The sequence below is a fragment of the Macrotis lagotis genome, chromosome 1 (assembly GCF_037893015.1).
Source record: "Macrotis lagotis isolate mMagLag1 chromosome 1, bilby.v1.9.chrom.fasta, whole genome shotgun sequence".
Classification (NCBI taxonomy): domain Eukaryota; kingdom Metazoa; phylum Chordata; class Mammalia; order Peramelemorphia; family Peramelidae; genus Macrotis; species Macrotis lagotis.
In genome coordinates this window covers 498,434,893-498,448,308 of record NC_133658.1, presented here as the reverse complement: position 1 = coordinate 498,448,308, position 13,416 = coordinate 498,434,893, and the positions used below count along the sequence as shown (strand labels likewise).

The window sequence follows — 13,416 nt, the reverse complement described above, 5'->3', positions numbered from 1 at the left end:
AAGAGGGAAGGATTTAGGATAATTCTGAGACTGCTAATGGTTGATGACTGTCAGGATGGTGTCACCTTCAATTGGAGATGTCTAGTTTTTAATCATAAAGAATTCACTAGTGACCTTGTAGAAACCCAATTTAGCTGAGTGGAAAGAGATGAAAGAAAATGCAAGGATTTTGCAACTGCCATTTTCCCTAGAAATAGCACCTCCCTTCCGGATAAATTCACTTAGCTTTAGCACTCCATCTGGAAGTTGAGATATCTCAATAGGTGAATGAAAATTCACCTAACCAACTATATAGAGGGCATCAAAAACTATGCTTCATCCATCAGGAAAACTGGGGGGGGTGTCCTACATCTTACAATCTGCCTTGATTCCAAATGGGGCAGTGACTGCTAGTGACCTTCCCTTTTTGTCATGGGAACATAATACACATGAATACTTCTATTAGAAAACCTTGACTTGGGTGGGGGTGGCTAGGTGGTGCAGTGGATAGAGCACCTGAGTTCAAATCTGGCCTCAGTCACTTAATAATCACCTAGCTGTGTGGCCTTGGGCAAGCCACTTAACCCCATTGCCTTGCAAAAACCTTAAAAAGAAAACCTTGCCTCAGAGGCAGCTGGACCTGAGTTCAAATCCAACTTCAGACATTTACTAGCTCTGAAACCCTGGGCAAGGCACTTAACCGTTGCCTGCCTCAGTTTCCTTAACTGTAAAATAGGGATGTAAGGAGGATCAAATGAAAGAACATCTGTCAAGTAGCGTCTGGCATGTGGTAGGCCCTCTATAAATGCTTATTCTCATTCAGCATCCCTAGTCTTTCATTCTTCTATTAGTTAATCTTGTCTCTTCCACCCACCTACCCTTCAGTCCCTAGAAGGCACAAAGTGACTCATTTTACACTTGACACTCTAGTACTTATAGTGCCTGGCATTCAGAAGGTGGTTAAACAATACTTAATTCATCCAATGCCTCCCTTTTCCAACCTTCCATTTGTTCTTTTCCCTAAGTCATACTTGCCATTACCCTTAAATGATCATTTTGTCTCAGATGCTTCCTTCACTCACACCTGCTTGAGATGGCCAAAGAACCCCTTCTCCCCTCAGACTCCTCATGTTATTAAACGAGGATGCCTTTGTTGTCCTTTTAAGGCGTTTTTTCAGTCCCAAATCTTCAGATTTGAGATCCAAATTACCCTTTATTTCACAATCTTCGCGTGCTGACAATTCTGGGGCTTTTTAATCTCTGATAGATATTGAGAGATGAAGCATATAAACGAGCCCTCGAGTGCCAATTAGTGGGTAAGGATCACCGGGGAGAGTAATCACTGCCTTGGGGGGGGGGGGGGGGGTTTACGATTTAAGCTTCCGATGGCATTTTAAATTCAAAACATCTGGAAGTTGAGGTATCCTAACAAGTGAACGAGAATTCCCCTAGCCAGCTACATAGGGGGGCGTTCATCCACCTGGAAAGCCGGGGGTCCGCATCTTGCAGGCTGCCCTGGTTATAAGGGAATAAAGGGGGAAACGGTTTCCGAGGCGGGCGCGGCGGGGCATCCGGCGGCGCTGCGGGCTCAGGGCGCTGAAGCCGGGCCGGGGTCGGCAGCCACGCAAGTTCTTAGGAATCCGGCGGGGCGAGGGGCGAGGGGCGAGGGGCGCCCGGCTCCGCCCGGCTCCGCTCCGGCGCCCGCCCGGCCGCCCGGCTCCGCGCGGCTCCCGCTCCCTCGCAGCTCCACAAACGGAAATGGGAGGCAGCGCGTCAGGAAGCGGCGGAAACCAAACAGCGACGGTGGCCGGTGAGCGCGAGGGCGAGGCTGCGGCGCGGGCCCGCCGGCCGCCCCCGCCGGCCCGGCCCTCCCCGCCTCGGGCCACTCACCCGGTTCGGGACTCGGCCTCTTTCTCCCGCACGGTTCCTGGAGCCCGCTGACAAGCGTGACGCCTCCGGCTGCGCGTCCTGCGGCTCCCCGCGCAAAGCCCCGGCTCCGGCGAGGCTCGCACCTCGGGGCCTCTCTCCGGCGCCCGAACCCAGAGCACAGCACCCCCTCCCCCCCGCCCCGGCGCGCCCGGGGGTTTCGGGCCCTAGACTACAACTCCCAGAACCCCCTGACACCCGGACACGGACCCTTCCCCCCCTCCGGAAAATGGAGGCTCACAGCGCCAGCAGGGCGCCGCCTTCCCCGACCCCTGCCACATGCATTCTCCTCCGCTCGGCTTTAAACGTATTAACAACAACAACCAGGGAAGGCGACCGGGAGGGGGGGGGGGAGGAGGGGGAAAAAAAAAAAAGCACCCGACTGCGCATGCGTACAAATCAATGGTTTCCACGCGCGCGTTGTGGCGGGGGAAGAAGGAAAGGGTGGAAAGGGCAGGAAGGGAAGGGGGAAGAAGGGACAAAAAAAGATGGCGGTGGCGGGGAGTTCGTCACAGGACCCGGAAGCACTTTCCGTTCCGTTTCCTCCCGAAAAAGTCGCCGTAGGTCTCACCTCGGTCGACTAAAGCCGCGGCGGGTTCCCAACGTTTCTTCCCCTCCGGTAAGTAGCGAGAGCCTTCGGCGGCGGCGGCGAACCATAATGCAGTGCGGAGGGTGGGGAGGCCCAGTGGGGCGGAGCAAGGACCGGAAGTAGGGCTCGGCCGCCTTCACATTCTCGGGGCTGCGGGCCGGCTGGCAAGGTGACTGCGCGGACGGCGGACGGCGGACGGCGGGCGGCCCAGGTAGGTCGTGCCCGCGCCCCGCGCCCGAGGGGCGCGCGCTGCTGCCCCCGCTCCCGCAGCGGCGGCGCCGGGGAGCGCCTTCGTCTCGTCCTTGGAGCTCGAGCGAGGAAGGGCGAAGGGCCCGGGCCCCTCTGCCCTTGGCGCCCCAGGCCGGGCGCCCGAACTGGTTAAAAAAAGAGAAAAAACCCGCACTCCACCGAAGCGCCTACTGCGGGAGCTGGGGAATGGCACGGGGGGCCTGCGGCGAGCGGAGAGGGAAGGCTGGCGGGGGGCGCCCGGGGGCCCAAGGTCACGCACCCCGCGCCTCTGCCCGCCGCTTCCCTCTGCTTCCCTGCGAAGCGCACCGGTAGAGGATGGCCCGAGCCCTCGGCTCTAACGTGGGAGAGGGGCGGCCTTCAGGGGCCTCCCAAGGTGGGCTCAGCCCGCGCTGAAGAGCGCTGGGCAGGGAGCTAAACGTTCTTTTACTTTCAAGAGGTGAGTTTAGAGGATTAGAGAGTCAGAAAATGGACATATTTAGGTAAGTTGCAGAATGACAGTTAATTGTGAACTGATTGAATATGGTAATAGTTGAAGTTAATTTTTATAGAGCATCCAAGCTGGGAGTGCAGCTCTAGTATCCTGGATTTTCTTGCATAGATTGTACCAACACTTAAATATATTCACCCCCCCCCCATTAACCCATGACCACCTCTCATGGTATGTGTGTTTTTATTTTTTTATTTTTTTAAGGTTTCTTGTAAGGCAAACGGGGTTAAGTGGCTTGCCCAAGGCCACACATCTAGGTAATAAGTGCCTGAGACTGGATTTGAACCCAGGTACTCCTGACTCCAGGGCCGGTGCTTTATCCACTATGCCACCTAGCCGCCCCCAATATTTTTATTTTATTTTATTATTTTTTTTTTGTTTCTATGGTATGTGTGTTGAACAACTGAATTATTCAGAGAGTTTTAGATCTTAATCAAGTTTTAGTTCCTTATTATTTATTTTTAGGTTCCCAACTAACACTATGGAGCTTTTTATGTGCACAGGAGCGTAAAAAAACTGAAAGGAAGGGTTTTTTTAAACTTGAAAGGACCTTGGTGGTGATTATTGTTCCTTGTACTTAGATATTTATCTCTTTAAAATTTTTTTTAGTTTTTTTTGCAAGGCAGTGGGGTTAAGTGACTTGCCCAAGGCCACAAAGCTAGGTAATTATTATGTGTCTGAGGCCGAATTTGCACTCGGGTACTCTATCCACTACACCACCTAGCCCCTCCATTTATCTGTCTCTTAAGAAAGTTCTCCATACAGGGTTATATCAAATATTGGTGTGATGTAGCCCATTTGAATGATAGTATAATTAGAATTTCATTGTATTTTATGGCTTTGTACAGAATTTGGCATTCATTAAACCTGCTTGTTTGATTCTCTTGATTTATCTTTAGGATCATCATGGCTCTTAAAAGGCTCTCCAGGTTTTTATCTCTAGTGCAGTCTGCAACTTCAGTGTATTTTCGAAGAAACATTGGTGTTACAGCTGTTGCATTTAACAAGGAACTTGATCCTGTTCAAAAACTCTTTGTAGACAAGATTAGGGAATATAAATCCAAGAGGCAGTAAGTAAAAACAAAATGAAATATTTATCTAAATATTCATTTATCTGAATGGTTGCAGTGAAAGCCTTTTTTGATTATCTAATGTATCAAAAATATCCAAGATTCTCACTGTAAAACTATTAAACTTCTAAGGGAATACTTTATACAAATAACTACCTACATAAGTTGTTTTTTTAGTAATTTAGCAATTAAATTGCTGTAGACTTTAAAGCAAATAATCTATAATAACTAATGGTGTGTATTTATGTGTTTGTGTACACACATGGGTATGTATACAAGCTATACACAAAGTAGATACCAGGTAATGTGAAACGGAAAGGCATTAACTAGTTGGGAGAACCAGGAAAAATGTTTTACAAACCCTTTCTCCCTAATTTATCTTTCAATTTTGAGAAGAAAAAGTGATCTCTGGTCTTCATATACATACTACCTCCATCTCCTCTCTCTGTCTTTAGTAATGTTCTTCCTTCATGGCAATACCTTTTTACCCAGAACCAAAATACAGCTCAAATAACACCTTCATGAAGCTTTTCCTTATTTCCCAAATGCCTTCCTTTCACAGCTAACTTTTATTTATTTCTATTTTTCTTTAGTTATACATATTTGTCGTATACTTAAAAATGTACTGTGTTCCAGGTACTGTGCTGGACAGTAGAAATCAAATCTCCTGATCTTCATTCCTTTACTTCATTATACTACACTAGCTTCTCCATACTATGCTCCTTACTTTGTGGCCTTTGCTCTTGACTTGGTATTATAGCAGCTGTTAGCAGTTAAATCAGTTAGTTTGAAATGAGATAATACCTCTGTTAAGTAAGAAACAATGTGGTATAATGGTTATGGGGCTGGCCTGATAGTCAGGAAAACTGAGTTTTAGTTTTCTCCTTTGGCACATACTAGTCTTGAGATCATGGAAAGATCTTAAAGTGTCTCAATGTGCGGTATTAAAAGTTGAGTTTCCTATATTGATAAAAAATCACAGGCCAGCTTTCTCCCTTAAATATGTTTTCAGATCCCCTGATCCATATTCTCCAGGGATCTCTTATTTCTTGGTAGTGAAATGAAAATTATTTTGTGTAAATTATAGAATGAATTTTTATTTAATTTTTTTTTCGCATATTAGGGCTACTGGAGGACCTGTTGATATCGGTCCAGAATATCAACAAGATCTGGACAGGGAACTATTCAAGCTTAAGCAGATGTATGGTAAAGCAGACATGAATACATTCCCAACATTCAAATTTGATGGTAAGTTTTAATTTTCAAATTAAATTCTGAGTTAGTGGTTTATAGATATAAACTTAGTTTGGAAAAGCATTTCATTCCAAGAGCTCTTGGAATAAACTTAAGTTAGTACAAAGATGCTTTAAGATTTTTAAATGACTGGATATTGACAAGTTGTGGTGTATTTTTTAAAAGCATAGTTGTTTAATCAAATAGATTTGTATTTAAAGGAATTGAATTACCCTATCACTTCAGTGGTGACCCCCCCCCCCCAATAGCATTTGAGTATTGTATTATATTATGGAAACTTACAGCAGCAAATTGACTTTCATGTAGCATATGTAGTCTTGTGCTTCTTGACCTGTTTGATTCTGTTGACCATCCCCCCCCTCCTGAATACTCTTGCCTGCACTCTTCTTCATCTCTTTTTGTGATGCTACTTTCTTCTGGATCTCTTCTTTGCTGGACATTCTTTACTCTCCTTTGCTTATTCATCATCTTCCTGATTAACCTGAGTATTGAAAGACATAATTAAACTGACAGAAGTTTGTTTTTCTGTTTAGTGTGAAAGCATTCTTTTCTTTAAAAGATAGAAACCTTAGTTTGATATAAAACAGTATGGAGAATCCAGTGTTTTTTTGTGGCCAAAAGTTTCTTTTTATTCCTTTAGACACATAGTTGTTGCTTTCTCTTGGTTGGCTAGCAGATATACATAGATCAAAATTGAACTTGCTTGTGAGAGAAGAAACTGCTCCAAAAAGAAGAAAACATTATATAGCAAAATTATATAATACATAAGACAACTTTAAAAACTGAAAATAATAAACTTTGATCTTTGTTTAAATTTCACAGTTCCTTCTCTGGATACAGATAGTATTTTCTATCACAGATCCCCTCAAATTGTCCCTGATGGGGTGGATGGGTCCATCAAAGTTGATCATCACCCCATGTTGTTGTTAGTATGTACAATGTTTTTCTGGTTCTGCTCATCTCACAAGTGCTGTTTTTCTCTTATAATAAAATTATTCTCCTACCTATTTTAATTTCTGTATTTCTGGCTGATTATGTTAATATCTAAACAAGAAAAGGGAAAATGAGAAAAGTTCACCTTGGCATCTATTTAAAATGTGCTGATTAACTCAAACCTTCAGAATTTACAGAAATTAGAATTTTCCTCTGTCTCCAAATGATATCACAAGCGTGATCTTAAGAGGATTAGCTGTCCCTAGGATGACTTTCCTGCATTCCTTACAAAAGGAAAGGTCCATTCTCTAGGCTAAGATGAATACAAAGATGCAGCACAGTCAAGAATGTTGATTTGCTACTCAGGATAGGAGGGATTATGATAATAGAAGACACAGCAAAGTCAACTGCTCAAATCTTATTTTGATTTTTTTTTTTTTCAAACAGAATGATCTGAGGTGGGGGATTACCAAAAAAAAAAATTCAGGACCAATAAGAGGAATTATCTTGATAAGATGAAATTATATAGCATTCTGTGATACTTGAAAGAACTGGGAGATTTTTTAATCAAGTACTTTTAGTGATCTTTGAAAGAACCTAAACAATGAAAGAGATGTAACAGAACTAGAAAAGGACAAATGTTTGCAATTTTAAAAGAAGAAAAAGAGAATGGCATCTTCAAACTATAGTCCAGTGAACTTCACTTTTGGCAGCAAATGGCATGTCAGATCAAATTCACTTCCTTTTTCTAAACTGGTAGTTCAGGGTGATACTTTAGATTAATTTTACCTAGATTTTTAGCAATACATTGACAAACTCTGTGCTGTCTTTATAGACCAGATAGAATAGGTGGGATTGTTTGTCCCCAGAGAGTTGTCATTTATGACTTGACATCAACATACTCATGAATGGTTTATCATTGACTGGCATACAAGTCAAATCAGCAAGCTTTACTATTTAACAGACTCATTACTAACCCATGCTCTTAAAATGTTTACATTCTAATGCAGGAGATGACCGGAAATAATTGGGTAAAAATAAGACAGATACGAAATTGATGGAAGGTAATCTGAGAGGGCAAGGCCCTAGCAGCACTGGGGGACCTAGAAGAGAGCTTCCTAGAGATGTTTGATCTGAGTTTCTAAGGAAGCCAGAGAAACCAAGAGGTGGAGAGGAAGGAACAGAGTATTTCAGGTATTGGATTTAGCCAGCATAGAGATTCAGAGATGGACAATGGAATAGTATTGGAGGAAATGCAAATAGGCCAGTGAAGCTGGATCTAGGACTTTATATTTGATCCTGGAAATAATAGTGATCCACAGGAAAACTGACAACTGTCAGTTGTATGGAAGCTATATTGGAATGGGGGAGATTTAACAAGGAAACTACTGGAAGCCTATTATCATAATTCAAGAGATTGGCTATTTGGGCTTGAATTAGACTTGTGGCTTTGTTAGTGGAGAAAAAGGAGATTTACACAAGAAAGGTGGTGAAGACAAAAATAACATGAATTGTTAATGTATTAAGGATATAAAGGGTAAGTGAGAATGCTGCATCAAGGATGACACTAAGTTTCTAGACCTGGATATGGTGATGCCTTCTACAATTAATAGGAAGCTTGGAAGAGGGGAGGGTTTTGTGAGGAAAGAAATGGTTTCCTGAGTTCTGTATTGAACATTTGGTTCAAATAGTCTAAGAGGCAGTAGTTAATGATATATGACTGGTTCAGGACAGGAACCGGGGCAAGATACATAAAAAGCTTGCTCATCTAGTTTGTAGATGACAGAAAGCTTGGAGGATAGGCTAACATATTTGATTTAACAAAATCTAAAAAGAGCTTAACAAACTAGAACTTTGGACTAGATCCAGTACAATAGAAAGAGCATTCCCTACTCTAAACTTATGCAAGTTGCTTAGCCTCTTTGGGCCTGTTTCCTGCTTTGTAGTAAACTAATTATACCTCTCAGGCCACTTCTGTTTCTAAGTCTATGCTAGTCATTCAGTAAACATTAAATGCCAGGCTAAGTCCTGGAGATGCATAAGAAAGGCAAAAGACAAGCTCTGCTCTCAAGGAGCTTATCATCTATTGGTATAAATATAAAGTCTTATCTTTGGATTCAAAAAATCATCTTCCTCAGTTGGAGAAGCATGTCTCGAAAGCAATATTTCTGAAAGAACCAGAGATTTTTCTCAATTGAAAACTTGATTTGAGTCAGCAGTGAGAAAATGATAGTGCAATCTCAGACTGCATTGAAAGGAATAGCATTCAGAACACTCTGTCTTGGAGTATTGTTTCTGTTTTGAGCATCATATTTTAAGAAGACTATTCAAATGAAGGTAAATAGAATGGTAAAAGGACCTCAAGTTCATGCAATATCAGGGTCAGTTGAAGCAACTAGAAATGTTTAATGTAAAAATACTTAAGGGGGAGCATGAAAAGTACTTCAAGTATGTGAGGGACTGCTATGGAGCAGGATTGGATGTTTGATTGGATCAAGAGGTGATGGATGAGACAAAAATTTAAATTCCGTGGAAGGGAAAGTTCCCCCCAAATGGAGCTCTTTTGAAAGAAAGTGGATTCCTTCTTCCTGAAAGTCTTCAAAGGAAATTTGAGTGACTCTTTGTGAATATCATTCCACCTTTTTTCAATGGAACATGGGACAGTCAATTAGTGAATTGGCAGGATCTGTGATGTATGTATGGTTTTATATTTTGCAAATACTCATTTACAGATGAGGGATATTTGAGTATATTGACAGTAGAGAAAGTACTGATAGATAAGATGGAAAATGAGAAAGAATAATAGTAAAATGAGGTCCTAGATGGGAGAAAGGAACATGATAAGAATGGATTCAAGTTTGGACTCAATCTCACAAAAGGAGGAAACTCACCTCCCCCACTTGAAACTGGAAGGAAGAATGGATGAGAACATACTTTTAAAAGTTGAATTTTTTTCATTTAAATGCTTTATTTATCCTCCCCCCCCTTCCTTTGGGGGGGGGGGAAAGAAGGAAGGCAGTACCTTTTTAACAATATTCATAGTCAAAACAAATCATTATATTTTCCATGTCCATAAATAGCTATTTCATTCTACATATTTTTCTACATATTCAAAATTTGAGTTTTACATCATCATTATTATAGTATAAATAGTTAATCTTCTTTCTATTGCATTCTGCATTAGTTCATTCAAGACTTTCCAGGTTTCTTAAAAAAATCAACTTTCACCATTTCTTATTACAAAAATGTGTTCCTATTTATATACCATAATTTTCTTATTAGCCTTTCCCCAAGTAATAGTAACTTCCATGGTTTGGTTCTTTGCCACTAAGAAAAGGTTTACTATAACATATGGAAGGTTTTTAAGTTGGAGAAGTAGAACTGGGAGAGTTTAGATGACCTCCATCTCACTTAAGTCCAGAAGTGGTAATCCACCAAGAAAAGGGAAGGGTGTCCATCTGAAAGCTTTAGAAAAAAGGAAGAGGTGGTTTCAAACAGCCAATCTGAGTTTTTGAGAGTCATTTAGAGAGAAAAGGATTAGGGCAACTAGGTGGCACAGTGGATAAAGCACCAGTCCTGGAGTCAGGAGTATCTGGGTTCAAATCCGGTCTCAGACACTTAATAATTGCCTAGTTGTGTGGCCTTGGGCAAGCCACTTAACCCCAAAGCCACTTAACCCCATTTGCCTTGCAAAAGCCTAAGAGAGAGAGAGAGAAAAGGATTTCTGTGCATTAGTAATAGCTCTGTTGCAGTTAAATTGCATAAATTTGTAGTGGGCCAGATCAGCAGAGTTTCATGACCTCTTTGACAGCCCCTAAGTGGAGAAGATAGATACTGGGAATAAGAATGAGTACCTTGTTGAAATGACCCACATCGACTATCAAATAGGATGAATAGAGAGGAATGAAAAGAGGGGTACATTTTTAAGACATCAAGTAATAGAACTAGGGCAAGAGGTAGAATTAGAGAGTAGTGTAATCATAGATTTTTCAGTGTTGTTTATATCAAATAAGCAAACAGGGATAGTTATTGTCAGACCCACGATTAATAAATCCATAATTTTTAAACATTCTTTTGGTATCTCTCCTATCTGAAATATTGCTTAGAAAGCAGCATGAACCTAGAAGATAATATGCTAAATTTGAAATCAGGAATATGAGTTCAAATTCTGTCCTCATATTTCTTAAGTGAATACAGACAAATCACTTAACTTCTTTGAGCTGCTCATGATTCTTAAGACTAAATTAGGGGCGGCTAGGTGGCGTAGTGGATAAAGCACTGGCCTTGGAGTCAGGAGTACCTGGGTTCAAATCCTGTCTCAGACACTTAATAATTACCTAGCTGTGTGGCCTTGGGCAAGCCACCTTAACCCCATTTGCCTTGCAAAAAAAAAAAAACCTAAAAAAGAAAAAAAAGACTAAATTAAAACAAATAAACAAACAAGACTATATTATATTAGGGCAGCTAGGTGGTACAGTGGCTAGAGCACCAGCCCTGGAGTCAGGACCTGAGTTCAAATTTGGCCTCAGACACTTACTAATTGCCTAGCTGTGTGACCTTGGGCAAGTCACTTAATCCCATTGCTGTAAATAAATTTTTTTTTAAAAAGAAAAAGATTGTAAATTATAGAAGAGTGCTGATAACAGAATTCTTTTACTGGAATGCCTACTCTAAATAAAAAGTGACACATTTGGTTCAGATTCATGCACTGCAACAATTTATCTTGTGTCTAGTCAGAATTGTCACTCTAAAGCAATTATTTTTATTGCTTAATAGTATCTATCAGACTTCCCCTTTATTCTCATAAGGTGTATCCTTTGGAACCACATTTATCTTTTTTCCTAGGATCTTAGAGCTAGAAAGGAACCTTGGAAGTCATTTTATTCATCCCTTTATGTTTTGCTTAAAAATAAGGAAATGGAGTCTTAGGAAGATTAAATGATTAGTTTGGGTTCTCAGGGATAATGATTGCCAAGCCCAAGATTAATAAATTCATGATTTTTTTAACCATCTTTTGTTATCTCTTTTCTTTCTGAGATATTGTTTAAAAAAAGCTCTTATTTTTTATCAAAATTTTAACAGATTCCCCACATAGATTTATTAATGTAATTTGTCTCATTCAACTGTTCATCCTCATTTAAAGTAGTGGAGAATACATATCATTATTTTTCACATATTCACAGTTATTATCCCCTGATGAATCAAGCCAAATATATTGTCTTATAAGTTTTGAGTCAGTTTTATTTTCTTATGCTGCTGAACTATTTGGAATGTTTTTACTTTTCAAATACTATATGCACAGGATGAGATTTTTTCAAAGAAATTGTACCCATTCTCTCCCTGCTCACCTTTTTGCTCTTTTATATATGTGATTATAACATACACTTTTTTTCTCATTTACAGACCCCAAATTTGAAGAGGCACCCAAACCCCAGGCTTGAAGATTAACTATGGAGTGTATTTTGCTGTTTTGATTTATTTGTCATGAATTAGTTGTATAACTAATGAATAGTAACAATAAATTTTAATTTCACTTTCACCAGATAACTCATTCCATTAATTATTTCTCTTTATATAAATAGATCAGGCAAGATTTTTTTCCAATTCTGCTGTGCTAGGCAGCTAGGTGGCGCAGTGGATAAGAGCACTGGCCCTGGATTCAGTTGAACTTCACTTCTGCAGTGCTCTTGAAACATTTTCTCCTACAATGACTCCCATTGACCTCTTGTCTTCTGATACATTTCAAATCAATAGAAACTCAATATCTGATCTCAGAAATTAAATAATAATCAATTTATGTAAAATATAAAGATAATCATGGATGGGGAAGGGGAAGATCTCATAAAGGTATGAAAAAGTCAAAATACATATGGAAACCTCTGTTTGACAGGTTCTTAACTTTTTAAATATATGTATTATATATACTTTGATAATCATATTTCAATATAATTGATTTAATTTTTAGTTTTTTGTATTTTATTTTATACATTTAAAAAATATTCTGAGAGGGGTTCATAGATTGTATCAGATTGTCAAAGAGGTCCTTGGCACAAAAAAACAGGAATTTTGATATAAATGATTGCTTTGTATACATGATTCTACAACTAAGACAACATTGTTATAGTGTACCTAAGTACACTAATAATAATTTCATTACTCCTGAAATTAAAAGAAAAAAATGAAAATGCAACGTGAAATAAGGTCTCTACCTTAATTAAACCTGTAAAACTTAACACACACACTCATATGCTTATTCCATTTTTCCTAATGGGAAGTTGCTTTGAATCTTGAGCCAAGTCTTCTAACTCTGCTTTCAACACCCTATACTTTTTTTTCCACCTAGCCCTTTCTGCCCCAAGAATTCTAAATTTTCAAGTTAACAGTAAATAGTCTACTGTCCAGAAAGTCCTCTCAAAATTTTCTTTGCTAACAAAGTTGTATGACATTGACCCAGTAATCTGAGGAATTCTGGCCTTTCTCAGGTATGAGAATTTATTTGCCTTCCCAGTTAATGTGTTTTCTCAAGAATTTAGTTCCAAGAATGTATACTGGTTATCCATATAACCAGGTATATAGCTGGAAATAGGTTGTTTAATGAGGCAGCTGAAGATCAAGTTTTCTCATATTTATTGCCTTAATGAACCATAAAGGATTGGTTTTTCCAGTGGATCTACTAGGTAAGAAAAAATAATCTCATTTCCAGCAGGTATGATAAGCAAGGAGAAATTTCAGTGACCACAGAGATATGTATTTCTTGATCAAGTCACTTTATTTTTTTTCTTTTATTAAAGATTTTATTTGAGTTTTACAATTTTTCCCCCAATCTTACTTCCCACCTCCCCACAGAAAGCAATTTGTCAGTCTTTACTTTGTTTCCATGTTGTACATTGATCTAAATTGAGTGTGATGAGAGAGAAATCATATCCTTA

At 40.1% G+C, this 13,416-nt stretch overlaps 3 protein-coding genes across 10 annotated transcripts in view; 1 reads left to right on the top strand and 2 right to left on the bottom strand.

Annotated features, from left to right (window-relative positions):
- Positions 1-2,694, bottom strand: part of GABPA (GA binding protein transcription factor subunit alpha) — a 53,057-nt gene extending 50,363 nt beyond the window's left edge. For 2 of the 6 annotated variants that reach the window (XM_074213923.1, XM_074213920.1), the window contains exon 1: positions 2,477-2,694. Coding sequence is in view for 1 of the 6 variants with exons in the window: in XM_074213925.1 (XP_074070026.1) it covers positions 1,460-1,550 (91 nt within the window). In the remaining 5 variants the exon portion in view is untranslated. Of the gene's footprint in view, positions 1-1,459; positions 1,716-1,869; positions 1,992-2,476 lie in introns of those variants that run through there. The other 4 variants (XM_074213924.1, XM_074213921.1, XM_074213925.1 and 1 more) reach the window with 3 other exon arrangements.
- On the top strand, positions 2,435-12,034 carry ATP5PF (ATP synthase peripheral stalk subunit F6). Of its 2 annotated transcripts, none has more exons than XM_074213934.1 (4): positions 2,435-2,524; positions 4,130-4,300; positions 5,424-5,548; positions 11,891-12,034. In XM_074213934.1, exons 2-4 carry the CDS (start codon positions 4,137-4,139, stop codon positions 11,926-11,928), a joined length of 327 nt encoding a protein of 108 aa, XP_074070035.1. In that variant the 5' UTR covers positions 2,435-2,524; positions 4,130-4,136; the 3' UTR covers positions 11,929-12,034. The 2 variants fall into 2 exon arrangements, with proteins under 2 accessions (XP_074070035.1, XP_074070036.1); XM_074213935.1 differs by lacking the exon at positions 2,435-2,524 and adding an exon at positions 2,600-2,705.
- Positions 5,596-13,416, bottom strand: part of JAM2 (junctional adhesion molecule 2) — a 127,324-nt gene continuing 119,503 nt past the window's right edge. For both annotated transcript variants that reach the window (XM_074213929.1, XM_074213932.1), the window contains one exon: positions 5,596-6,035. In XM_074213929.1, coding sequence (XP_074070030.1) covers positions 6,012-6,035 — 24 coding nt within the window. In that variant the 3' untranslated portion in view covers positions 5,596-6,011. The remainder of the gene's footprint in view (positions 6,036-13,416) is intronic.